At 34.0% G+C, this 27,451-nt stretch overlaps 1 protein-coding gene across 1 annotated transcript in view; it reads right to left on the bottom strand.

Moving 5' to 3' along the window:
* Positions 1-5,641: 5,641 nt before the first annotated feature.
* Si (sucrase-isomaltase) overlaps positions 5,642-27,451 on the bottom strand; it is an 80,632-nt gene continuing 58,822 nt past the window's right edge. Inside the window, 13 exon segments of the mRNA NM_001389226.1 lie at positions 5,642-6,159; positions 8,525-8,692; positions 8,898-8,947; positions 11,039-11,127; positions 17,150-17,274; positions 17,875-17,931; positions 18,013-18,097; positions 20,371-20,519; positions 22,803-22,919; positions 23,006-23,040; positions 23,922-24,055; positions 25,476-25,614; positions 26,826-26,913. Coding sequence (NP_001376155.1) covers positions 6,091-6,159; positions 8,525-8,692; positions 8,898-8,947; positions 11,039-11,127; positions 17,150-17,274; positions 17,875-17,931; positions 18,013-18,097; positions 20,371-20,519; positions 22,803-22,919; positions 23,006-23,040; positions 23,922-24,055; positions 25,476-25,614; positions 26,826-26,913 — 1,305 coding nt within the window. The 3' untranslated portion in view covers positions 5,642-6,090.

A 27,451-nucleotide genomic window follows, 5' to 3' on the forward strand; every position in this document is an offset into this window, starting at 1 on the left:
ATTGTCAACTTGACGGGTTCCAGAAGAAATCAGAAGAAAATCCACTACACATGTGTATCCAAGGAGTTTGCAAGTTGCAGTAATTGAACCGTGAAGGCTAGAAACTCCATGTCACCTTCTTTTCCTCAGAAGACACTATCTAGAAGTGATTGGAACCAGAAATACTCCAGATTAACTGCATGTGACTTGTGACTGATTATAATGCTTAAATTGATGACCCCCATTAGAGATTGAGATTCTATTGGGACATGCAGTGGAGAAAATTATAGACAGAACTACATTTAACTAATAGAGCCTGTGTGAAAAAGCTCGTCCTCTGCAAATGAGACATGGGTTTAGACAGGTTGGATAGAGACATTAATTTCCACAGGCTGTTTGGAAATGACAATACAGAAATCCCGTTTTCAACTATAACTCAAGTACTCCTTGTCTATCTTCATATCTTGAAATGAGTACCTGGAATCTTTCACATTTTTACTTGTGAAATGGAAAGTTGCAAATTGTCAAACAAATCTATGTTCATTGACTGTGAAGGGGAAGGAAACAAACTCTGGAATCACATGGTACCTCTGAAAGCAGTTTGGGGAGACTCTGAGAAGTGGAGTTGTGCTATGGAATTGGAGGTGATTAAGGAAGCAATACTTGCTCTGGGTGGCAGGGCTGTCTTAATAATTCAGTATAATTCTATTATTGGTTTTCCTAACTAAATTTTTTTTCAAGGAACAAAACAGGAAAAAAACTATAATTAGAAAAAAGGTCAGAGGTTTCCATTAGCAAAGAGAGAAGTTGATTAGCATTAGTGTAGCTTATCTTCTGGGTTAACTCATGAATAAGTAGGTGATGAACAGACGAAACAGCAGTTAGAAGTTCTTACTGCCTTAGCACAGGGCCTAATGCAGATGGTCTGTATGTGCTCCCAATCGTCTGAACTGCTGGCTTCAGACTATCCAATCTCTTCCGACCTTTCCAACAGCTGGACATACATACTATAAAATTATATATACATAAATAAAAATAATAAAAGGAATTTAAAAAACATGACACAGCCAGAATACAGCAAATACAGAGGCGTATGCCAGCAGCAAACCACTGAAATGAGAATAGGACCCCATTGAAGGAATCAGAGAAAGAACTGGAAGAGCTTGAAGGGGCTCAAGACCCCATATGTACAACAATGCCAAGCAACCAGAGCTTCCAGGGACTAAGCCACTACCTAAAGACTATACATGGACTGACCCTGGACTCTGACCTCACAGGTAGCAATGAATATCCTAGTAAGATCACCAGTGGAAGGGGAAGCCCTGGGTCCTGCTAAGACTGAACCCCCAGTGAACTAGATTGTTGGGGGAAGGGCGGCAATGGGGGAGGATGGGAAGGGGAACACCCATAAAGAAGGGGATGGGGAGGGATTAGGGGGATGTTTGCCTGGAAACCAGGAAAGGGAATAACACTCGAAATGTATATAAGAAATACTCAAGTTAATAAAAAAAAACAAAAAAACAAAAAAAAAACAAAAAAATGACTTAGTAGTCTTGTTTATCTCTTAATTGTGGTTAAAATAATTTTATCTGATAGTTCATTTCTGATTTCTTCCTATATAGTTACTACTACTAACTAGTTAGTTGATACTACAAGTATCTTCTGATGCCCATGTGGGAGCATTTCAAAGATGGAAGTCAGGCTAAAGGGAATACAGGCATGGAGTATCACTTCCTGCATGTAAGTGCTCATTCTCTAAAAATAATGGTTTTGTAGCTCCACATGCAGTGTTTGTGAATTCTTTGCCTCGATTTTATGATCTACTATTTGTTAATTCTTTCCAATCAGAGTAAGGTATCTTAAAAATGAACTGAATATTATATTTATTCTCATTTTCTTCTGTGGTATTTGAATACTAAGTTACTGTCTTGAATATAATTTTGGAATTATATTTAATTATATCTAATATATTTTAATTAATATAATTTATTTAATTATAGAAAGTAAAAGAGAACAAGTCATACAGAATTAGTTGTGTCTTGACCATAACAATCCCTGAGTATGTGACATCATAACTGAATATGTATTTGACACAAGCACAGCCTATTTGCCTCTGACAGATTTCAGGAACAATTGGCTGATGGGTAATTGGCATAGCTTAAGAGAGAGGGGAAAGTTTTCCTCTAGAGTCAAATTATGAGTGTGTGAGAATAAATAATCAGTGTGTTTAAAGACTGACAACTAAAGCAAGGCCTGCTGCTCCTGGATCTTTATACATGGAAAATGCTGTTCTACATAGACTTTGTACCCTGATGTGTTAATCTTTCCCCACCCCTTCAGTGTTGCAGTTACAAAACTACTGAGGTGCCAGGTTGTAGTGTTTTGAGTTAGAGAAATTCACCCAATAGCAACTTAAAACAAATGTTGACCCAAGCATGGTTGTTTTGTTAGTTTCTGGAGTTGGGAGAAAAGAAAAGAAGGAAGGAAGGAAGGAAGGAAGGAAGGAAGGAAGGAAGGAAGGAAGGAAGAGAGGGAGGGAAGGAGGGAGGGAGGGAGGGGGAGGGGATATAAGAAGAAAGAATTTGATGTGATAATTTGGAAGATACAAAGGAAAACTGGGAAGATACATATCTACAAACATAATACATTCATTCATATGGAATTGTTTTCAATGGGGGACAGATGAGGTGGAAGGAGAGAGTAAAGGGGGAAATGGCTGGAATTGGGGGGCACTTGGGGGATGGTGTGGAAACCAGGTGCAAAGGAAACTTGCTATAACCTATGATGTTTCAATTTTCTGTTGTTTAGAAAACAAACCTGTACCTGAAATTATGACTTGCTTTACCTAACATTCTAATGAGGTCTCCTAGTAAAGAAAGGTAAGGAGTCTCAACCCGCTATATATACTAGCATGGTATGGCTTCCATTGGAGGTAATAGGGTGTATTCAATTGAATGGTTGGTCAAAGAGGCCCTATGCAAATTCCCAAAGAACCCAGGCTGTTGCTATAACAAACTGACAACAGACTCCATTGCTGAGGACAAAAAATACACAACTAATTGAACATGGAGAAGATGCACTATGCAGAACCTTCAGCTCTACATTTTAGTCTCTTTCATACAGAGAGGTATTCTGCAGGCTACTGACAGAGATATGTTGGCACAAACTCAGTCAAAAAACCTATAACCTATGATCTGTTCTGCCTGTAAGATATGCTAGAGGAATGGAGGCACAGAACGTGTGCGAATATCCAACCAATGTCTGATTTGACTTAGATCCATTCCATGAGATAGGAATTCATACTCAGCACTCCTTGGTTAACCAAGAACCAGAGACTAGATAAAATGGATAATGAGAGTAAAACCAACTAATCTTAAAGAAAAATCAATATAAAATGATTCTTACTAATATTTTGCTACATTCACAGATCAAACTTTTTTCCAATTATCATCAGAAAGCTTTCTTCTGGCAGTAAATGGTAGCATATGCAGAGACCCACAGCCAGACATTATGCAAAGAGAAAGTCTAAATTACAGGTCTTTATCAAATCCCTCTCTCAGAGCTCAGGGACTGTGGTAGAAGAGGAAGCAGATAGAGTGTAAGAGCAGTCAGGGATGAAGGTCAAAAGGAGAAAAAGGCCCTCTGAACAAACTAAGATACATGAATTTATAGAGATTGAAGCAACAAGCACAAGGGTCTACACCAGGTCCTCTATGTATATATCATAACTAATAGCATAACATTTTTATGTGATTCCTGACTTTGAGAACAAGTGAGTCTCTGATTTTTGAGGTTATTACTGGGATTCTGTTCCTTCTGTTGGGTTGACATGTCCAACTTTAACATGGTAGTTTTTGCTTTGTATTATTATATTTTATTTTGTCATTTATGGTTGTTATCTCTTACAGGATTGTTCTTTTGTAATGGGGGTTGGATTGGGAGATGAGGGATTGTGGTGAGGAACTGGAGGAGTAGAGAAGAGTGTGAAAAACTATGATCAGGATAAATTATATGAGAAAATTTAATTTAAATAAAAGAAAAATTCATCCTTAAATCATTTTAAAGTTATAAAGCAACTTCCATTCCTTGACTGTGTCCCTAAGAAATAATGATTATTTAAGTAACATGTTATGTAAAACAAGTCATAATTTCAGTTGCAGGTTTGTTTTTGTAAACAACAGAAAAATGAAACACTAACTTACCTTTCTTTCTTTCTTTCTTTCTTTCTTTCTTTCTTTCTTTCTTTCTTCCTTCCTTCCTTCCTTCCTTCTTTCTTTCTTTCTTTCTTTCTTTTTTTGGATTTTTTTATTTACATTTCAAATGCTATTCCCTTTCCCTGTTTCCCTGACATAAGGCCTCTATCCCACCCTCCTCCCCTTCTTCTATAAAGGTGTTCCCTTCCCCAACCATCCCCTTTCATGTCCCATCCCCCTGACATTTCCCTACACTGAAGGGTCCAGCCTTGGCAGTACCAAGGTGCCCACCAAGACGATCCTCTGCTACATATGCAGCTGGACTCACAGGTCAGTCCATGTATAGTCTTTGGGTAATGGTTTAGTCCCTGAGAGCTCTGGTTGGTTGGCATTGTTGTTCTTATGCAGTTGCAAGCCCCTTCAGTTCCTTCAGTCCTTTCTCTAATTCCTCCAACGGGGATCCCATTCTCAGTTCAATGGTTTGCTGCCTCCATTCGCCTCTGTGTTTGTCATGCTCTGACTGTGTCTCTCAGGAGAAAGCTATATCTGGCTTCTATCAGCATGCACTTCTTAGCTTCATCAATCTTATCTAGTTTGGTTGGTATATATTTGGGTTGTGTATCCATGTGGGGCAGGCTCTGAATGATGGTCATTCCTTCAGTCTCTGCTCCAAACTTTGCCTCCATATCCCCCTCCTATGAATATTTTTGTTCCCCCTTTTAAGGAGTAAGGTATCCACACTTTGGTCATCCTTCTTCTTGAGCTTCTGTGGTCTGTGGATTGTACCTTGGGTACTTTGAGCTTTTGGGTTAATATCCACTTATCAGTGAATGCATAGCATGTGTGTTTTTCTGTGATTGGATTACCAACTTGCCTTTCTACTGTTTTCATATATCTGTGAATTTTTGTACTCTTTTCACTTACTTAAGTGTCAGAACTCCATGTTGTTTTTGAGTTTAAATATTTTAATGTAGCTACAGTATTCGCAACCAAGACTTGAATTAAAAAGACAGACACTCATTTTAAGAATGAGTCTCTGGAGCCTGAATATTTAAGAATAGACAACACTATTTTCTTCCCTTGCATGTGAAGTAAAACCATAAAAAGAAAATTATTTATATTAAACATAGGAGTTATGACAAGTGTATCCAAAGCACCAATATAATGACATTTGAAAAATGATATTTGGAGAGTAATTAGGTCATGAAGGTGGAGTTCTCACATAAGTATGTATGCCGAGTAAAGAAGAGATGTGAAGAAGATGTTTCTGTTCTTTCCTTCTCTGACATCTGCTAATACAAAACTATATTGTACACTGCAGGATCTGCAGGCACCTTGTTCTTTGGATAATGACCTGGGAGTATTTGATGTTTTTGACTAAAACACCATGTTATATTAACTCATTTTAGCATTCCAACCTGAATGCCAGAGCTTCTTTGAAAAACAAAGGAAAAAAAACCCCTCACATCTTAATGTATTTATACAACTTTTATTTTCTGTTTTAAAATGAAATATACATAGTACAAAATGATTAAATATTGTGATATGTTAAATAAGTTTAGCCTACACAATTGAATGTATTAGTATATATAATTTATAGATACAAAAATTTTAATTTAAAAATCACTTCCATTAATCATAACCTAGTTGTATGCATACAAGTTTACAGGTTTAGCTGTTTAGCTGTGACTTGCAAGGTATCATAATCATTCAAATCCTTTTCAACCTGCTGAGCAGTGGCATCCAGGATGCATTTGTAGCACAAGCTAGCATTTCTTTTGATGCAAACAATGGAGAAATATTTGGATAAGGAGCATGATAATTGTGTTTCAAAGAACGTATGTAGTCAGGAAAAATGGAAATAGAACCATGGACCTGATATCAATTCCTCCTCAGGAACTCAAACTGATGTTGATCTTCATGACCAGGTGATTTGTATTGGTTCATCAAGAGTAACATTCATATTTTTCAGGTCAAATATTAGTGTCTAAAAAGAGAAAAAGTTGAAATTAATCACTTAAAGATAACTATATTTTTCTTATCATTCTTTTTTAACAAAAACTGTTTTCATCTCAGTTATCTATATGTAAGCAGATGTAGCTTCTCCTTATTTTCATGTTGGTATTCATTCATGTTCTTTGCCTTTTGTGTGGTCAGGTGGGGTTGATTTGGCCTCCAATCCAGTTTATAGTTCATCAGATCCAGGCGTTCTGAATGGCAGGAACTTAAAAGCAGCTAGTCACATCACACCTCGTCATGTCATGTCATGCCACAGAACACATTACATTGAATCATCTCACATTCATGGTAAATGGCATCAATCAAAGTTACCTGCATTTTCTTCTATTGAGAAACTCGTGTAATCTTCATATACTCTAGTACATGGATTCATGGAATGGAATGGTGCTTTGCACAGTGAACTGGGTCTTCCCACATCAGTAAACATAATCAAGAAAAAGCCTTCTAGACATGCCCGCAGGCCAATCTAGTCTAGACATTGTCTCATACAGATACTTTTCCAGAGTATTCTAGAGTGTGTCAACTTGATTATATAATAGATATATAACATAATGTTATATAATATACATAAACACACATATATATGTCTTACAATTTCTTAAAATTATAATTAACTGTTTGCTTATTTTTTCTTCCTCTTCCTCCTACTTTATTTATATACTCCTTTTTGCAATTTTTAAAATTCATGGCCTCTTTTCCCATTAGGTGTTTTTACTTATAAATATAGTGCAAATACAAAAATAAACCCTTTTTTATTCTGCACAATGTGATTTGTCTGTTTGATGTTGGATAACCAATAGCTGTGATTTTGAAGTATATGTTTATGCATGAGATTTAAGACAAAGACTTATAAGGAACTGTGTATAGTTGTTATTTTAAAGGAAAAACTTTATAAATCATCAAGTAATATTCTTAACATTTAAACTTATCTGTGCAAAGGTTTATAATTGTTCCAAATAAACTTAGAATAACACTTTGGAAAACCTCATTTGACCCTGACCAGCTATCATTATGTACTTCGATTTTTATACTGAAGTCATGAGGCTTATTTACTATTCATATATATATATATATATATATATATCATGTCATTTCTTCTCAATCTAACTAAACAAGGGGAAATACAATCCAATTTATTTTAAACTGTGATTGATGGTGAATAAAACCTGCAAACCAATTTGCCCTTAAGGGAAACAACTGCCTTATCTTCTACCTTTGACCAAAGGACTAAATCAGTATCATTTTTGCTAGGCATTTTGTAAGTCACAACACATGTTTCTAAACAACATATATTTGTGAGAGTAAATTTTAAACTTTTTCAAGAAAAGGCACCACCGAATATTCTAAACTGCTCCCCTTGCCAAAAATGCTGACATAATTGAAAAAAAAAAGAATTAAAAAGAATAGATTGTCATTCCATTAGTAGAAGACTAGATTCTGAGTTGAAGAGTAAATCCAACAGGCAGATTAGACACTGTCAGCAAAGCTAATTTGAGATTCAACTGAAAGAGACTGGCATTGGTGATGTGGCACACTAAGAGTCCGGGGTCCATTAGAACATCAAGTTGATTAAAGCTGTCTTTCTTTCAAACTAAAGATGGACAGCCCTGTAACTCTGTGAATTATGTTCCCTTAAACTGACTGCTTGATGGCTTGCTCTTCCCATATAAATTTAAATTTTTCCTCACAGTTACAAACATGAACACATGGACTCACCCAAAAGAAACACAGGTAGTGATATCACAAATATACATTGTATTAAGCCTAATTTTATTGGTAATGAATTCACAGAGTTTGGATGAAAAGGATCTTAAAGGTTGAATATTTACCAAATTTGGAGGATGGCCTAATAGTATAGTGGAAACTAAAAGGCCATTACTAGCGGTAGGGCTGTTCTGACACAGGGATTCTGATGCCTGGCTCAGAGTCTGTATTCTTTTTCACGACAATATTCATCCTCCTAAACAGAGCTACATTAATTTTGAAACAATTTCAGAGGCTTTTTATCTGAGGTATATGCAATGCTCAAATGTAAATCTTATGATTAAAAATAGTATTTGAGCAATTGTTCAATTGCAATTTGGAATTATAATCTAAAATAATATTGTTTATTTTGTGTAAGAGAAATTGTAAAATAGCTGCTATTACATTATCTGTTTGAAAAGTTACTAAGGACATTCACACATAAATACATATGTGAGCATAACATAGTTGGATAACTGGCAAACACCACAGCTTATTTGTAATTCTGTTTCTTTAGTCCTGACCATGAGAAAATGTGTAGATGTTGTTCAGAGGCATGCTTGAGTAAAGCACATTTTTACACCACTTACCTCCTTAGCTTCCTCTTGAGTAAAAGGAGGCTGATGTTTACTTCCTCCATAAATCAAATTAGCATTGCTGATACGGAGTGTTCCTTTCCCCCATATGTGGATGCTTCCAAGTCTCATCTCCTGTTTGTTTTTATACCCATTTGCCAATACAGTGCTTGTTAAAGTTGTCTATAAAGGCATAAAAAGAAAACAAATAAATTCTCCATTGAAAATTCAAGTAAGTAGTCAGAAAATACATAGCTATGAACTAACGTGAATCTCATTGGATAGCACATAAATGATTCAATTACAGTATGTAGTGTGTGTTACATAGTGAACCACGAATAAAACTGTACATTATTTAGTAAAATTTATTACAGAAGATATTACATACCTGATTTAAATTGAATTGTATCGAGGTGTATTGACCTCTTTCATAAGTGTCTTGAAAGAAAAAACAATAAATTATTTTCTTTTCAAAGAACAATAATAAATTGTAGCATACTTATTTTTCTTCTCAGGTAAAAGTGATATAATATTCTTTTATTGAATTTCAAGATAAAGTCAAGCAAACATACAAAACAAATAAAAACATTACAGCCATTACTTTATCTAAAGTCCATGTTATTATAATAATAATATTGCTTACTAATATTAGTAAGTGTTTAATAGTGGTAAAGTATTTATTATAGTAAGTGTTTAAGTACAATAACAGAAATAATAAAGGAGATGTGCATGGCCATTATCATAATAATTATGGCTATCCTCATTGTACAGTGAGGAAGTTTGTCACAAGACAAAAAATGATGAAACTTTCAAAAATTATTTTTTGTACCTATGCAAAAACAGGATTTATATGATGACAATAAGTAGTCATATATATGATAAAACATAAACTGACGTAGTGTAGAAAACCTGATGTCTTCTAATTCCTCTCCTAGTCACACAAAGAACAATGTGCAAACTATGGTCTATTTATGTCATTACTTTTATGAAAATTAATTTGCTGATAATCTTGCTATTCTAAAACTGATATTATGCTATGAACATTTTCTTTCTATATATTCACACAGAACATGTAGATTTTCATTTATGTATGCATTCACATATATGTGTACACATGTATTTGTGTTCATGTATTTGTGAAAGACAGGTGATTCCAACTGTTTTCTTTTCTGAGATTCTCCATCTAAACCTGAGCTGGTTACATAGACCATATACTACATTATTTACAGCTCATGTAAAGGATAAGTTTTTCTCTAACTTGTTAGTCTAAGATTACAAAGGCACACTGCCAGTATTTGATAAAAAACAAAAACAAAACAAAACAAAACACCAAGGGGTACATGTTTATGTCACAGAAATCAGATTTTCCTGTTTTCAAGGCAAGTGTTGAATAACTAATTGAATTATTTTCCCAACTCTCAGGATATGTACTCTTAACAAAACCTGGAGGTGTACCTGATGCCAATGGAGAGAAAAACATACATAGTGAGAGGCTTAACTATTTATTGTAGATATTTCTGTTGTTATACCATCATGAATACAATGCAAATAAATTTCGCAATAAGATAGTTTTTCATGTTAAGATAAAAATAAAACCATAGCAACAAACACATTGAATGTTAAAAGGATAAGCAAAAGCAGCAGCAACCCAGTAAGGACACTGAGCTAATTTCTTGTTTTAGGGTATACTTCTGCGTTGATTATGACACATAAAATGTGGCATTCTTGGCTCATTGACCTATTGGGTCATGTAAACATCACTTTGCTAGCTTCCGCTAAAGGTAAGCTGTGTCTAAATACCTTTATAGTAAGGGACAAAAATTTTCTTTTATTTTTTAAACTTTTATGTGGACTGTTTCCAGCAATTATTATACTATTTGAACATTAAATGATATGTCTAGCTTTATGTTCCACTTTCAAAGTACAATAGCTGACACAGTGTAACTTTAAGAATATAAGCATACTGTCTTTCACTTGACTGTCTCAACCTGACATTCCAGCTTACCAATAATGAACTAGAGACTTACTATTATTTATTAACCATAAGCCTTAAATGGCTATCTCTCAGCTAACTTTTCACATTTAAATTAACCTAACTATTCTATTCCACATTCTGTCCTATGGCCCATTACCATTCTCTCACATAATCAGTCCCAGTATTGGTTCCTCCCACCTCATGACCAGCTGGAGAAACACACACACACACACACACACACACACACACACACACACACACCTGATTCTTTCCTGGAGATTCTAATTGTGCCCAAAAAAAATCCTGCCTTTCTTCTCATGTCATGCTATAGGTAATCAGATCATTATTAAACCAACCAGAAGATGATGGTGAAGAATGTTTACAAAATATACAGGTAGATAATGATCCAAGAAAAATAACACCAAAGTCGAGCCTGTACTCAATTCTCTTGAAGGCATATCAACATTTGAATAATATAAAGACAACTTTACACAGTGCACAAATGAGATTATCTCAACCGCTGTCAGTTACATTTGTCTGAATGGAAGACTTACCTATAGACTCTCCATCATCCCAAAATAGAGTCCCTTGTGCCATTTGGTTGTCATCTGCAGCAACAATGAGCTTCATGTAATTCTGTCGACTACAAGAAAAAAAATGTAATTCTATATTTTCAGAGGATATTGTATAATATGATAGTCATGAAAGAATATGCATTGTAAGGAAATTAAGAAAACCAACATCTAAACAGAGAAAATGAAGACTTTACTTCTATAAAATGAGAAAATAAAATACGGAAAGAAAATTCACCATATACATAGTAAAGTATCTCAAATGTCATTTAGCTTTAAGAGTTCACCTAGCACCATTAATCAGAAGAGGACTCATTCATAGTAGCTGAAAACATTAGGTTTATGGATACTGTAACTTTTATGCATCTCTATTTTAATCAGTCTCTCCCCCCGTCCTCCTCTGCTCCCTCTTCCGTCGATTCCTCTCTCACATACCAAAATAAGACATGTGTATGTCCAATATTCCACAATTGAACTGTAGTCTCAGCCCCAGTATGCAATTTTTAATACTTTCAGTGTAAAACTTCTTCACATTTCAATATATAAAACATTAGATTATAATTGCTTACTAATAATAATTCAAAGAATAACTATATAGTTCTACGTCCATGCTTTTTAATTGATAACATCTCTCAGCATATGCCTATATAGGTCTACTTATTAATTAAACACAGCAGACTGTACAACATTGTGTAAGAAGTAACTTGGTTTGAAAGCATCAAATTGTTAAAAAAAGGGTGGTTCTTTAACAAACTATTCTTTTCTACATTGATATGATAGTCACAGATATTAAAATGTATTCTATTCTCAAGTTTCTTAACATTTTCAGAATTTTACAGCTCAATTTTTAGTAACTTCATATTAAAATTATAAGCGAGCATGACAAAGCAAAAATCCTTAAATGTATATTAATATTTACTTAGATAAAATGAACTGTATCATATAAATATAAAAAATATGATTAATCTATATGCATAGTGGCATATTAATTCAATCCCATATTCCCAGAATTTGAGATACTGAGAGAGGAACATCATGGATACAAAGTTCACTTTGGCTACATAGCAAAATCCTGTCTTGAAAAACAAAACTAAAGTCTGGTTGAGCCTTCAATTTACAAATACTTATGAAAATTATATTAAGTGTCTTACAGCTTATACTCTACTCTGGAAACAATTATAACAATATTCCATATAACTTGCAACATTAGGAACAGAAACCAAAAAAAGATGTAGAAAAAGACCTCTCAGTGAAACTGAGAGTTCTTCAAGACCTAGTTTATATATACATATATATATGTATATATACATATACATATATATGCATACACAGATATATGCATACACACATATATATATATGTATATATATATATATATCTCCATATATGATTGAAGTAGTTCAGTACTGTTTGTTCATGACCTCTCGGATGTCATCCTATAGCTTTCCAGGAAGTAGGCATAGGTTAGATTAAGAAGCAAAAGGAAAGGGTCGGTCTTACATCGACCACGTCACAGAATCTATTCATGATACTTAGAGGTTGGACATATCAGTGAGTCCTTATAAATAAAAAAAATGGACCAGGGATTTTATAAAGTGATGAATGATAATAGGGAAATTCAAAGCGGTATGTCTCCACCAGTACCTGCTCAAGGTAAGACTAAAGGAAAATGGAAAGCAGGCAGGTCCTGAACCTCCATCCACTAGGAACTATTATGCACTCTATTGTTAATGGATATTGACAATAACCATTATTAATTGTTAATTGACTTTATTGTTAGTGGATATCTTTATTTCGACAAAGTATCAGTCAGAAAATATATCATAGAACGGAAATGAGCAGGTAGAGGCAACGAATCAAAATGTACAACAAGGGGAAGTCATCAAATAATAGGAACTCTGTAAGCTTCATAAACTCAACTATCATTCAGTGATAAACCAGTAAGATAAATATTGAGGGATGGAAGGACTATGTATGTGTAATAATAAATGAAGGATTGTACCACTGAAGAGGCTATTTGACCTGTAGTTCCAAAAACATGTCAATCTATGAGCTGCAAATGCTGAATGCTAAAGGCTTAGAGATGGCTGTTAGTTCCATGGGATTAGTCGGATAGAAAATAAAGAACCTTTGGAATAATGGATCTTTTGTATGGGATATTATTCACTTAAAACCACAGATCAAAAAACAACATCATAAGCTCTGTTTTAAGTATGGACACTGGGTGAGAGTTGGGTATCCCTGCAGGTTTATCAAATATGGTGGGGCTGTTTGTGATAGACTATGAAAATGGCAAAGACATTTTACCTTCCTCTCATTTATACCTTCCTCTCATTTTTCTACAATTCATATTTGTATTCTAGAGATTCTTTAAAAAATACTGTTTTCAGATCTGGGAATATAGCTCTGTTAGCTAGCTTGCCCAGCATGCTCTTACAGTGTGAGCTCTAGCCCTGCATATGCTAAGCAAGGTAGAAAACACCTGAAATCTCAGCAGCACCCAGAAGCAGAGACAAGGAGATCAAAATTCAAGGCCATGCTTTGCTGCATAGGAAGTTGAAAATTGGTTTATACTATTTGAGTCCCTACCTCAAAATGAAAAACAAATCACAAATGAATGTTTTTAAGGAGTGTCATTATTTCTATGTCACAGAGAAAAATAAAATTAAAAAAAAAGATGATGGCTTTTGTTAAGTTTCAAAAAAAATGATTCATTTGTAAATACTTACGCATATTATGTACAGAGGTCCTGAAGTTTTAGTTTGCAGTTAGTAGGGAAGCCTCACTTCTAATGGAATCTATTACTGGAATGTAACTTTCTATGAGTCTTCAACATTTATGCATATTGCATGTGGAAAGATAATAGCAGCTTTTCTCTTGAAATTACATTTTTTAAGAAAATTTTGGTAGGTGATGTTGAAAGACAGGATCAGTTACTAACATGATTATTATATTTACTGTTCATTATATTAAAGAGTAAAGTATGTCCTCTTTCAAGCAAAGGATGGACAGGACTGTTTGCATCTCACAAAATATGCAGCTCCCCTAGATATTCAACTGACTCAACCTTTAAGTGTGACGTCTACCAGGGTAGCTTTCTGGCATCCCAGTTGGACTAGGGAGCAGGGAAACCTGAGGTTCTTCAGTATTCTCATTTTCCTGCCATGTCTTTGGTTTATAAGTAAATACCCACTTTGCTACAGAAGGATTATGGGGAAGAGCTCAGACATTTCTACCTACTAACTTTAGAGCCAGATATTTCTTTCTTTTCTTTTATTAAATATTTTTATATTTACATTTCAAATGTTATCACCTATTTTGGTATCCCCTCCACAAACACCCTATCCCATCTCCCTTTGACTGCTTCTATGAGGGTGCTCTCACACCTACCCACTCACTCCCTCCTCCCCACCCTGACATTTTCCTACACTGGGGCATTGAGCCTGCACAGGACCAAGAGCCTCACCTCCCATTGATGCTCACAAAGGTTATATATGTGGCTGGAGCCATGTGACCCTCTATGTGATGTGTACTCTTTGGTTGGTGGTTTAGTCCCTGGGAGCCCTGGGGGAGTGGTTCTGGTTGGTTAATATAGTTTTTCTTCTATTGGAATTGCAAATCCCTTCAGCTCTTTTAGTCCTTTCTCTAACTCCTCCATTTGGGACCCCGTGCTCAGTCCAATGTTTGGCTGTGAGCATTTGCCTCTGTATTTGTCAGGCTCTGGCACAACCTCTCAGGAGGTAGCCTTATTATGCTCCTGTCAGCTTGCACTTCTGGAATAGTGTCTGGGTTTGGTGACTATATAAGAGATAGATCACCAGGTGAGGCAGTCACTAAATGGCCTTTCTGTCAGTCTTCTGTCAGACTCTGTCTCCACATTTCTTCCTGTGAGTATGTTGTTCCCCCTTCTAAAAAGAACTGAAGCATCCACACTTTGGTCTTCCTTATTCTTGAGCTTCATGTGGTCTATGAATTGTATCTTGGGCATTGCGAGCTTTTGGGCTAATATCAAGTTATCAGGGAGTGCATACTATGTGTGTTATTTTGTGACTGGATTATCACACTGTGAATGATATTTTCTAGTTCCATTCATTTGCCTATGAATTTAAGTTAGCCATTGTTTTTAATAGCTGAATAGTACTCCATCGTGTAGATGTACAACATTTTCTGTATCCATTTCTGTTGCAGAACATCTGGTTTGTTTCCAGCTTCTGGCTATAAGGCTGCTATGAACATAGTGGAGCATGTGGCCTTGTCATACATTGGAGCATCTTTTGAGTATATGCCCAGGAGTGGTATAGTTGAGTCCTCAGGTAGCACTATATCCAAATTTCTGAGGAAGTTCCAGACTGATTTCCAAAATGGTTGTACCAGTTTGCAATCCCACCAACATTGAAGGAGTGCTCCTCTTTCTTCACATCCTCACCAGCATCTGCTGTCACCTGAGTTTCTGATCTTAGCCATTCTCACTGGTGTGAGGTGGTATCAGAAGGTTGTTTTGATTGGCATTTCCCTGATGACTATGGATTCTGGACATTTATTTAGGTGCTTCTCAACCATTCTATATTCCTTGGTTCAGAATTCTTTGTTTAGCTCTTTAACCCAATTTTTAATAGGGCTATTTGATTCTCTGGAGTCTAACTTCTTGACTTCTTTGTATATATTAGATATTACTCCTCTATCAGTAGCATTGGTAAAGACCCAATCTGTTGGTTACCATTTTTTCCTATTGACTGTGTTCTTTGCCTTACAGAAGTTTTGCAATTTTATTAGGTCCCATTTGTTGAGTCTTAATCTTAGAGCATAAACCATTAGTGTTCTTTTCAGGAATTTTCTCGTGTGCCTATGTGCTAGAGGCTCTTTCCCAATTTCTCTTCTATTAGTTTCAATGTATCTGTTTCTATGTGAAGATCTTTGATCCCTTTGGACTTGAGATTTGTATAAGGAGATAAGAATGGGTCAATTTAGAAAATGTGGATGTTTCATTCCTTCTTAGAAGGGAGAACAAAAATATTCATGGGAGGAAGTACAGGGACAAAGAGTGGAGCAGGAACTGAAGAAAAGGTCATCCAGAGACTTCCCCTCCTGGGGATCCAAATCAAATGCAGCCACCAAACCCAGTCCCTATTGCTAATGCCAAGAAGTGCTTGCTGACAGGAGCCAGTTATAGGTGTCTCCTGAAAGGCTCTGCCAGAGCCTTACTGATACAGATGAAGATGGTTTCAGTTAACTATTGCACTGAACAATGGAGGAGTTAGAGAAAAGACTGACGAAACTGAAAGAGTTTGTAACACCATAGGAAGAATAACAATATCAACCAATGAGAACCCACCAGAGCTCCCAGGGACCATACCAACAACCAATGAGTACACATGGAGTGACCCATTACTCCAGCCAGGTATATAGCATAGGATGACAATGCCAGTATCAATAGAAGGAAAAGCCCTTGGTCCTGTGAAGGCTCATTTCCACAATGTAGGATAATGCCAGAAAGTTGAGGTTGGAGTGGGTGGGCTAGAGTGGGAGCATCCTCATAGAAACAGGAGGAGGGAGGAGGTGGTATAGGAGAGTGGGGAAAGCAGCTAACATTTGAAATGTAAATACTTAAAATATCCAAGAAAAGTAAAATTAAAAGAAAAAAAAGAATGGGTTGATTTGCATTCTTCTACATGCTAACCTAAAGGTGTTGAACCAGCACCTTTTGTTGGAAATGCTGTCTTTTTTCCACTGGATGATTTTAGCTGCTTTGTCAAAATCAAGTGACCATATGTGGGTACATTTCTGGATCTTCTATTCTATTCCATTGGTCTACCTGCTTGTCTCTGTAGCAATACAATACAGGTTTTTTTTGTGGTTTTTTTGTTTTTTTATTTTATTTTATTATTATTATTTTTTTTGTTTTTTTTATCACTATTGTTCTGTAATGCAGCTTAAGGTTAGGAATGATGATTTCCCCCAGAAGTTTTTTATTCTTGAGAAGAGTTTCACTGTCCTGTTTTTTTGTTTTTGATTTGTTATTCCAAATGAATTTGCAAATGCTGTTTCTTGATACCTTACAAAATGCAATTACAGTTCTAAAACAAGTCTATTTACCTTAGATGTGTGTTCCGTGCTGGCTCTTGACATGGTAGAATGTAACCTCCTCGGACGTGTAGATTTATTGTATCAAAGGGAGCTGAAAATGTGTGAAGTATTCCTTTGAGCTTTATATCTTCCCCCTGATAAGGAGAAGAAGGGGGCGGGTGAGAATTGACATAATCAGTAATGTAAGATTTAAGAAAGCACATCTATGAAATAAAACGTCACATTTTTTTTAAAGAAAAATGAACAAAACCCATATTTTTTTTAAAATGCTCTCATTTAAAGGGTATCCTAAAGACATGGTTATTCTTTCATTCTCAGATTTCATTTGGTTTTAGATTTCCTATACACTGTAAGTGTGGATTTCACAAGGTCATAAAGAAGGAAGAAGTTCATTATTCTTAATGATCATTTTTGTGTAGCCAAAAGAGGCAACAGAACGTTGTCATACGGTACACATTTCTGTTCCTACTTGCTAAAACAAATCAATGACTGCATAATTCACTAGAGCTTATAAATTAATTGTACCAAGGTATTTATTTTAATTCAAATATAATTAACAGAACATAAACAATTCAGGTTTTTTAAGTGGAAAATAAACAGATACATAAATTATATGAATAAACCATCAAAATATTATATATGTATATGTAATATATATATATATATATATATATGTGTGTGTGTGTGTGTGTGTGTGTGTTTAGTTAACTTTCTAAAAATCTTCCTAAACTTACTGTATGGTAGTCAAACCATCGAGCCTTAGGAACATAGCCAGTCACACTGGTCCTGAACTGGAATTGAAAAAAAAGTCATTGAAATAATCTGAGATAAAATGGTATCATTTTGATAATATAATACATGACTAGACTTACAGGTTCAACGACAGGAGTCACCATAAAAGCTGGACCCCATAGGAACTGCTTGTATATTTCCCAGGTTTCTTTATCATCAAAGAACCTGATAAAAGTATCACAAAGTATTCAATTAAACCAAAAATTTTAATTTCTTCTGAACAACATAATGTGTTTATGAGATCTAAGTCTGCTGTACTTTTTTTGTTTTTTGTTTTCACTTTTTTATTTTTAGATTCAAATGAAAATCATGCTCAAAAATATTTAAAATAAAAGGCCATTCTATTAATTGGAACACAGGGTCAAGCAGTACAGACTTTATGAGTCAAACCAAACTATGTCTAAATATTCTAATGAAAAACTTGTTAAATATTTGCACAATTGAATGACAAGTCACTATGGAGGAGAGTTTATAGAAGAGAGTGAAAAGAGTTACTTAAAAGTTAACTTTGTCTAGTAAATAACAAGATTGAAAGCAGCAAGGAGAGACCACGTGCAGAAAGATTATAAATGTACACTGCATGGATTTTTTTTAGATTCCAATAGAAGTGTTTTTTCGGAACAACACTATCAACCAAAAGAGCTCCCAGAGACTAAACCACCATCCAGAGACTCCACCTGGACAGACCCATGGCTCCAGCTGCATATGCAGCAGAGGATGACCTTGCTGGGCACCAAAGGGAGGAGAAGTCCTTGGTCCTGACAAGAATGGACCAGTGTAGGGGAATATCAGGGTTAGGAGGTAGGAAGGGGTTGGTGGATGGGTGGGGGAACACCCTCATAGAAGAAGGGGTAGGGGTGATGTGATTGGGGGGTTTTGGACGGGAAACCGAGAAAGGGGATAACATTGGAAATATAAATAAATAATATTCAATAAAAAGATAAAATGAATAGGTTTACAACTATAATCTGAGGCAAGATAATTGCCACAAAATGAAGAAATATCACAGAGGACAGGGTTGGAGATTGGGATAGGGGAGATTGCCTATCTTAAAGCTCTTCTTATTGGCTGACATGCCATTATGACATCGGAGATTCTTGGATATGGAAGTTGATTTTTAATAGTGAAATTAATGACCATAGTAAAAATGCTAAGTAATAGGAAATAGTCACTAGCCAATATTATGTTATTGAAATTAAGCATTGAATTTAGTTTAGTTTTTGTTTCATTAGCAACCAAGCATAGTGGTAAAATCTGTGCTGGGGTTTAGCCCACACTGAACTCGCTGTGATACAAAGGCTGAAGCACTCCAGTAGGACAAAAGAACTGTTCAGAATCCATAGTCAAAGTCTCAAACATTGGAAATGCAAACAGATTAGCCTGAAACCTAAGAAGAGGCTTGTCAGTGGGTAATGAGAGGAACAGTAGGGCAGTGGCAGGTGAGTTAAGGACAACTTCCATGTACCTTGAATCTCCAGAGGTATACATTTTTTACTACAAACTTTGTTTTTCTAAATATAATTTCCTTGAGCTTTTATTTGTGTTTTAATCATATCCATAACCACTAATTGCCTCTAATTATTACACCTTTTATTGTGACCCTTTCTCCACTTTTTTAAAAATTATAAAACCCTATTGGGTCATATAGTGCTGCCTATATACTCAGTCTATGACTGTCCTATGGTGCATGTTCAACCGACCAGGAGCTAGACACATAAAACTGACTCTGTTAAGAGTCATCTATTACTAATAGTTCCTCAGACAGGAGTAGGATTTCCTGTCTAATTTCCCATTCTATGCTTGGATTTTGTCTAGCTTGAGCTTGCAGAAACTTTTGAGAATACCGTTACAGCACTCTGAGTTCATATGTGCAGCTTCCCTTTTGTGTATTGAAAACACTGTTTTCCTGCGGTCATAGGTAGTCTTTCTGGCTCTTATGATCTTTCTATCTTTCACACAATGATTGCTCAACCTTAAGAGATGGAGGCATCCCATTTATGACTGGGTATACTGCACTTCCTTATTTGCTACATCTTTTAATCTTCAATCAAATATGAAGGTATACAAGTAAAATTTACTATTTTGATAATTTTATTGAGTATTAGTTCTTAAGTTCTAATAGACAGTTGTGACTTTTAATTAGTTTATCAGTAGTAAAATCTGGAGGCCACCTTGCTCAATTGCGCAGTTAATATAAGAGATGTGAGAAGCAAAGTGTCTCATGAATAAGTTAAAGAGATGTTTTAAAGTATTAATTGTTTCATTATTAAGGTATTTTATATAACAACTTAATACCTATGAGGGCTTCTTAGAAATATTTATGTAAAACCTTTATTAGCTCAAAATGTATAATAAAATCTATGAAATATTATACTATAGATAATAGATTAAAGTAATCCAAAGCTATTCACTGAAGAAAAAGTAAAATTCGCACTTACTCATGCATGAGGGGTCTGATGACAGTTCCACCTTGAGCATGGGCTTCATGCATCTGTGTGTAGAAATAGGGCAGCAAAGTGTATCTGATTTCTAGAACTTTCTTTGACATTTGAGCAAAAGTTTCATTCCAGGAAACAGGATCTTGCCTCTGAAACAAAGTACAATGCAACAGTCATAGCTCATTATTAGAATCTCAACATTCAAATAAATTATTAGAGAATTAGCAAATTATTAATAATATTATATTCTATATACTATCTTTACAAAAATCTCCATGCTGTCATAATTATTTTTTATATGAAGAATGAAAGTATAAGAATAATAGTATTTTAATACGATAATCAAAGCCAAAAGCTTGATTTACTGTTCTTAAATATATGCAATGTATAGTTCATATTTTAAAAGATGATGAAAATATTGCCAGTTATAGTAATAGTCAATGTTGGAATGTAAAATCTAGAAAGGAAATGATATGGTTTGTTAGACAAATGTGGCCGAAATATCAAGAGGTAAGTAGAGCTCACCATATTAGCCTCACACACTACAATGCAGTCTCACGTGAAGTGAACAGACTAATATACCATAGCACAGGAGGCATGTGCACACTAATCTCGAATGCATTTCAGTCTCCTTTGGAATATGTATTCAAGTCAAATGAATAATATTAGTGGTACAATATTGAGAATCTACAAAAAATGTTGTTCATATCAGGAAAATATGAGGGACAGCGATTCTTATATATTTTAGTAGGGATCATGGAAACAAACTACACTTACTTGTAATTACAAAACACACTTCTTTTAGGTTTACTAATAGCAACCCTCAAAGAGGCTTTTAGAGCTACATCATGTTTATGAAGAGTCTGACTTTACTAGAATTTGGAAATAAGAAATTTGGTATGGAAACCTGTTGTTCTCCCTGGCAGATGCACTATTAGACTAAGTAAAGATTGAAATTACAGTAGCACAACACTTATTAAGTTATGCATGACCTATGTATACTATATGTTACCTATTTATTTATAGTTTATTTGAGTGGTTTTAGAAAGAAAGATAGTAGGATATTGCCACATTACTTAATGTCAACTTTTGTTCTGTTGATTCACTAATATATATATGTATATATATATTTCTGAGCTTATTTATTTATAGTTGTTTCTTTCATCTATCCTTACTTCTCTATTCTATCTTACTGAGATCTTGCTCAAATATCTCCTCATCCAAGCCATCATAGAATCACCATTTAGGTAAAAAACTGCCATATATATCCTCAACTGTATTCCCCAAATTCATACTCATTTGATTTTGACATATATTAAAAGTAAATGTGATATAAATAAATCACATTATAATATTATGAAATAATATAATATAATCTAAATATTTAAGCATATATAACACTCTCCAAGAATATTTCTTAAATCACCCCCTATCCAGACTTTTCTTTTTTTCGGAGCTGGGGACCGAACCCAGGGCCTTGCGCCTTGCGCTTCCTAGGCAAGCGCTCTACCAACTGAGCTAAATCCCCAACCCCTATCCAGACTTTTCTTAATACCCTTTTTCTCCAGTGTGGCAATATCCTAAGTTATAAACATGTTTCTATTAAAATGTTCATATTCTTAAAAATATTTCCCCATAGTTGCTTGCCTTTAAAACTGCTTCAAAAACTGCTATCCTTGTAATTTGATTATTAAGAAAATAAAACACTCCCACTAGTTCAAGTAAAATTTGGATAGTACAAAGTTTTTTCAATACATCCTGCATCTGTTGATTCATAAATGTGCTAAGATTATGTCTTTCTGATGTTTTCTATTGTTTTTCAACCTTGGACTGACATGCTTTCTGATCAGTTCTTTTTCTCTACAAATTAACTAAAAGTTTAGCACAAGTTATTGCATAATAGTATATTGCCTCTTAGTCGTCACAGTTTTCCATTAAATTAATCACTGTCTTACATAATACTCAAAAATTATATGCAAATAAGTCAATAACTCTCAGTTATTGCCACTGCAAAGAAATCTGCCCTTAAAAATCATGCAATATTTTCTTGTTTCTCAGTTTCTAAACTTGATTGTTCTATATTTGCTTTTAGAGTTTCCAATTTCATTCATTATTGCAAATGTGTCATTCTTATAATCAATTTAGTTTCAAGTTGAAATTTTTGTTGTAATTCTGTCCCAGTTGAAATAAGTCCTACAATAAGACATTTTTACCTAACTCTTCCAAAATTTTATCAATCAACTATAGCACGTGTGCTCTGTAAGCAAGCCATGCTTTCTGGGTATACTATTATTTCATAAATATGATAAGGTTTAAAGTATTCATGTATGACATTGTCAAGTAAAATATAATTGAAGCAAAAGCAAAGAACATAAGGCTGTATAGGGAAAAATAAATAAAACAAAATTGACACAAATATAGTGATTACATACTCTAGTAAATTGAATGTTGTGATTCCTTGAATATGGATAAAAGGCTCCAACTTGCATCCAACGAGTACAGAGATGGTATTCTGAATCATTAAAAAAGCCGCAGATATCTGCTCCAATCTAAAAAATAGTTATATTTAATGTATATCAAGTACTGTTTCTTAATAGGTATAGACTACAAATATAAATTAAACAGATTTACTTACGTATGGTATCCCAAAAAGATTAAATTCCAGCATGCCTAAAAATTAGAATAAAATTTTACATTGATATTTTCATTCGTTTTAGTATTTTACATTTATTAACAAAGATATTCTCTTTGTATATCACTTCTTATTAAATGACATATTTCAGTATTAATAAATTATTCTTTTATAAAACTCGTAATAATTGTTATTATATATATTCTCAAGGATAAGAGATTATATTGTTAAGATAATAGCACTACAACATAATTTAAACACAAGTAAGCTATAAACATAACATAGTGGCATAACACTAAGTTATGGAGTTCTGTTTTAATTTAGCCATTTATTTTACCATGTAGAACAAATGTAAATACTTTTATTAAATACTACAATAAGTGAGAATTTCAACAAAATTGAACACATATAATTTTTAATCTCTTCGGTAAAGATATTCTAAGCATGGTTTGAAGGAATTTAGTCAATAATGATTATGTCGAGAATCAAAACAGTGGTTGTCTATTCATAGTTTGAAATGTATAGCCTTTTGCCATGTATCTAGTGTCAGAAAATACTTAGTTGGATGTTTCTTTCTTTACCATCTCTCAGTGATTCTTATTCTCTAGCATATAATATATGCTATTTTTTCTTTGCTTTTGAATGGTCTCTTCAAGCTTTTGCATTTCAACATGAAACAATCCAAAATGAGTAAAGATATTTCTATTCAAATAAACTAGCTGAATCATCAGTCATTTACTTCTCTAAAGTATCCTTGATTATATCTGCCTGACTAGTGACAATTCAGTGATGACCTGTTTCATAAAAATAATGTTAATGTTTTAATTCTTACAATTTAATGATGATAGCTAGCACAAGATGAAGTAAATATTTTCTCAAAAAGTATAAAAAGTATTGATAGAAGATAATTATCACATACCAATGAGTGATTTTTCCAAATTATCCCAGTTTGCATAATTGTCTCCAAGCCAGTGTCCACCCCATCGACCAGCTGTGGGATATGTGGACCGAGAGATGACTATCCCTCTCAGACCAGTGGTGTTCTGTAATGCACTGTGCAATGAAGACATATGTTGCATATTTGTATCATTCATTTCCCTTAAATGTTTCTTTATATTTGTTTGCTTTTTAAAATATTTCTATTGTATTTATTTCATTAAAGAATTAAATATGTTATTGGATATTTTATGTATTTACACTTCAAATGTTATCTATCCCCTTCCCAGTTCCCACAGTCCTCACTGCCCTGGAACTTGCTTTAGGTACCAGACTGGTCTCAAACTCAGGTATCTGCCTTCCAGGTGCTGGAATTAGAAGCTTGTGTTACAATGCCTGACTTAAATATTTCTATTGAGACAATTATGAAAAGAAACTACCTATGGTATGGTACAGGTTTCCTATCATGGTCAACACTTAACTCACTGTGTACTAAAACCCTTCCAGGCATGACAGACATTTTTTCTTATCTTCTAACATTTACTATAGTGACATGCATAGGAACATGATTTTTTTCTTTTTAAACCTTTCAAAGAATGCAAGTTAACTATAAATAACATTAACTAAGCTAATAATCAAATAGAGCATATAAGTCTAAATGTATAACTCAATCTAGCTCTTCTTCTCAGTTAAACATCCATATTTTTGCAATGTAACTCTGAATAATATATTCACTAAAGTAACCTTTGTATAACAGCATAGAAAGAATGGGAGACTTTAATGGATTATTTGTTTTTTGAAAAAGCAATCATTGTACTTTAGTTCTGCAATTTATCGCTAGTCAAATCTCATCAAGAAAATGTATTTTACAAATGTGTTTATAATTACTCTTCTCTTTCTCTTCTATCCTTAGAGAGTAGAGTTAATGACTTTGACTATTAAAATATATTTCAGTTTAAAATATAATGCAAAGATACATTAATTTACACTATTTGCATCTTTTTCACTTTTCAGTTTTCATCTTTCATTATGCAGGTACTTCCTTTCCTATGTCACTCTCTGATAAGCATATATTTGTATATATGACACATACATATACACACATAAATATATATAAGCATATATGCATCTTATACATATATGGGACATACATATATGTATACATATACAAGCACTCACATACAAATGAACACACACACATATATATATATATATATATAGATAAAATAAACTATCTACTATATTGTCCAGACACACATGTATGTAACACTAAAATGGCCTAAAACTCTTTGGAGTAACATGAATAAAAAAACAATAACCCAATAACATAATAATGATAATTAGACTGACTGATATTTTACTTGATTGAGAGAAATGAATTTTTTCTAAAACTTATATAAAGAAGAAATAATTTACAAGGAACAATTGAAATGGAAAGAAATTCAGCAAGACTCTTGAAGTATGGAAGTTTGAAGCTGATATCATCAACATATATTGAACCAGAAAAGCAGAGGAGAAAATTAGAAATATAACTTACTCCAGAGTGGGTTTTACTTGAGACCACCCATATAAATTGTGAACATCATAATGCAAAACTGATGAGCCATCGCTAAGGATATGTTCAGTCTCCATACACATGGTTCGGAAATGTAGCCCCTCACCTCTTTTCGTGAGTTCTGGGAAAATCAATGAAAATATAGTAACGCTTTGACGACTCTAACTTGAAATATGTAGCTCATAACTACATATGCATTAATTTTAAATATCTGATTTGTTTTATTAATGACATAAAAGAATCTTATAGGTACAAAATAATGTTTTAATTCATGAACTAACTGGATTCTATTGAACTCAGTGTCAGACCACAATGATCACTCAAAGCTTTCAACCATTTGTTATGGTGAATATGTGCAAAACCTGTTCTTAGAAACATTCTGAAATACTATACACCTCAGTTAGCTATATTTTCCTGATGTGCCATAGTAAACACATACACATTTTACCAAATGTTAAAATTCCATCTACTTGTATGTTCTTAAGGTAAACAAATTATGCAATTTAATTAATGATTTTAATCATTTGTACACTTTATGTATATCAAATTTAAATGTCTGTAGTGATCTGTGGACTAGTGGATGAAACTTTATAAATGTCTTAAATATGAATACACTGTCAGTTGCATATGATTTTTAAGATTTACTTCTTATTTCTTTTGTATGTGCACAGGTACATGAGTACAAGTACTCATGCAGGCCAGAAAGTAGTGTTGGATCCTCTGAATCTGGAGTTACACAGTTTTGAGCTACTGCAGGTGGGTGTTAAGAACCACTTTGCTTCTTTGAAAAAGCAGTAGACATACTACAATTAAGCCATCTCCCCGTTGCTAAAACTTCTATTACTTTTTATTCATTTAAATAGCAAATGCTGATTCAGTACATTTTCATTAAAATAATTCACTTAAAGCACAAATCTCAGAACCAAACTGCTCTGGTCTTCAACCAACTTTGTGTTTGCTAATTCTTTTCGGACATTAGCTGTCACCAGACCTCAAGTGGCAAGGAATGATAGCGTTCTTCAATTTTCTCCTTGCTAGTAATAATTGCTAAATATTTTTGATGCTTCAAGTAGTTTAATTCAGTAAATTCTTACAAAACCATAAAAAGTTAAATTAAGTTAGAATTATGAGTACAGAAAAAAACATTTACTTTTATTATCAAAACGGTTTTGAGTTGTTTGACATTAGAAATGAGATTGGACATACTGGTCAGTGGGAATGACGATTAAAATTCTAAGATAAATTTATAGATACTATCACATGAGGTCTGTATAAACAATAAGCAACAATAATGATACAATATTATAAAAAAGTATAGTCATCAAATTGTACCTGGGAAATACGGTGGATAATTTAGTGTATCATTTCTGCATTTATTAGTAACTGTTCCATTTACAAAACTAGAAGGCTCATTCATATCCTTAAAAAGAAAACAGCAAGTTAAAAAGAATAATTTGGTAGCACAAGTTTATAATTCTAGGACTCAGGGGACTGAGTTCATACTGTCATTATCTTTAGGCAGTGTGAGTTATCTGTGAGGTAGAGTACTATACTAATTAATTTGGAGTGTTAGAGTACAAATAAGTTAAAAGGTTTTTCATAAAAATTCCTCGCTTCACTCAGAATATTCAAAAGGATTTTTATAACTTATGCTTCATTAGAGAAACCGAAAATACTGCATTTCCCTTGTAGATTTATGCAAATAAGAGTGAATTGACTATCATGCTTCATGATATAATTTATGATGGTATATGTCTTAGAAACTGCACTCCCTCTAACCCTATGTCAAACTGACAACAAGAATTTTAGATTTGAAAATACAAGATAGAGTTTACAATAGAAAAAACGTCAAGGGGCATCTTTATACTTGATCTCAGGCATAGGGCCATGAAGCAACAAGGAGCACTGAGAACATGAATTACAGTTTCTGAAATCAAGCAAAATGGACAGATACTTGA

The sequence above is a fragment of the Rattus norvegicus genome, chromosome 2 (genome assembly GCF_021556685.1).
Source record: "Rattus norvegicus strain SHRSP/BbbUtx chromosome 2, alternate assembly SHRSP_T2T, whole genome shotgun sequence".
Lineage (NCBI taxonomy): Eukaryota > Metazoa > Chordata > Mammalia > Rodentia > Muridae > Rattus > Rattus norvegicus.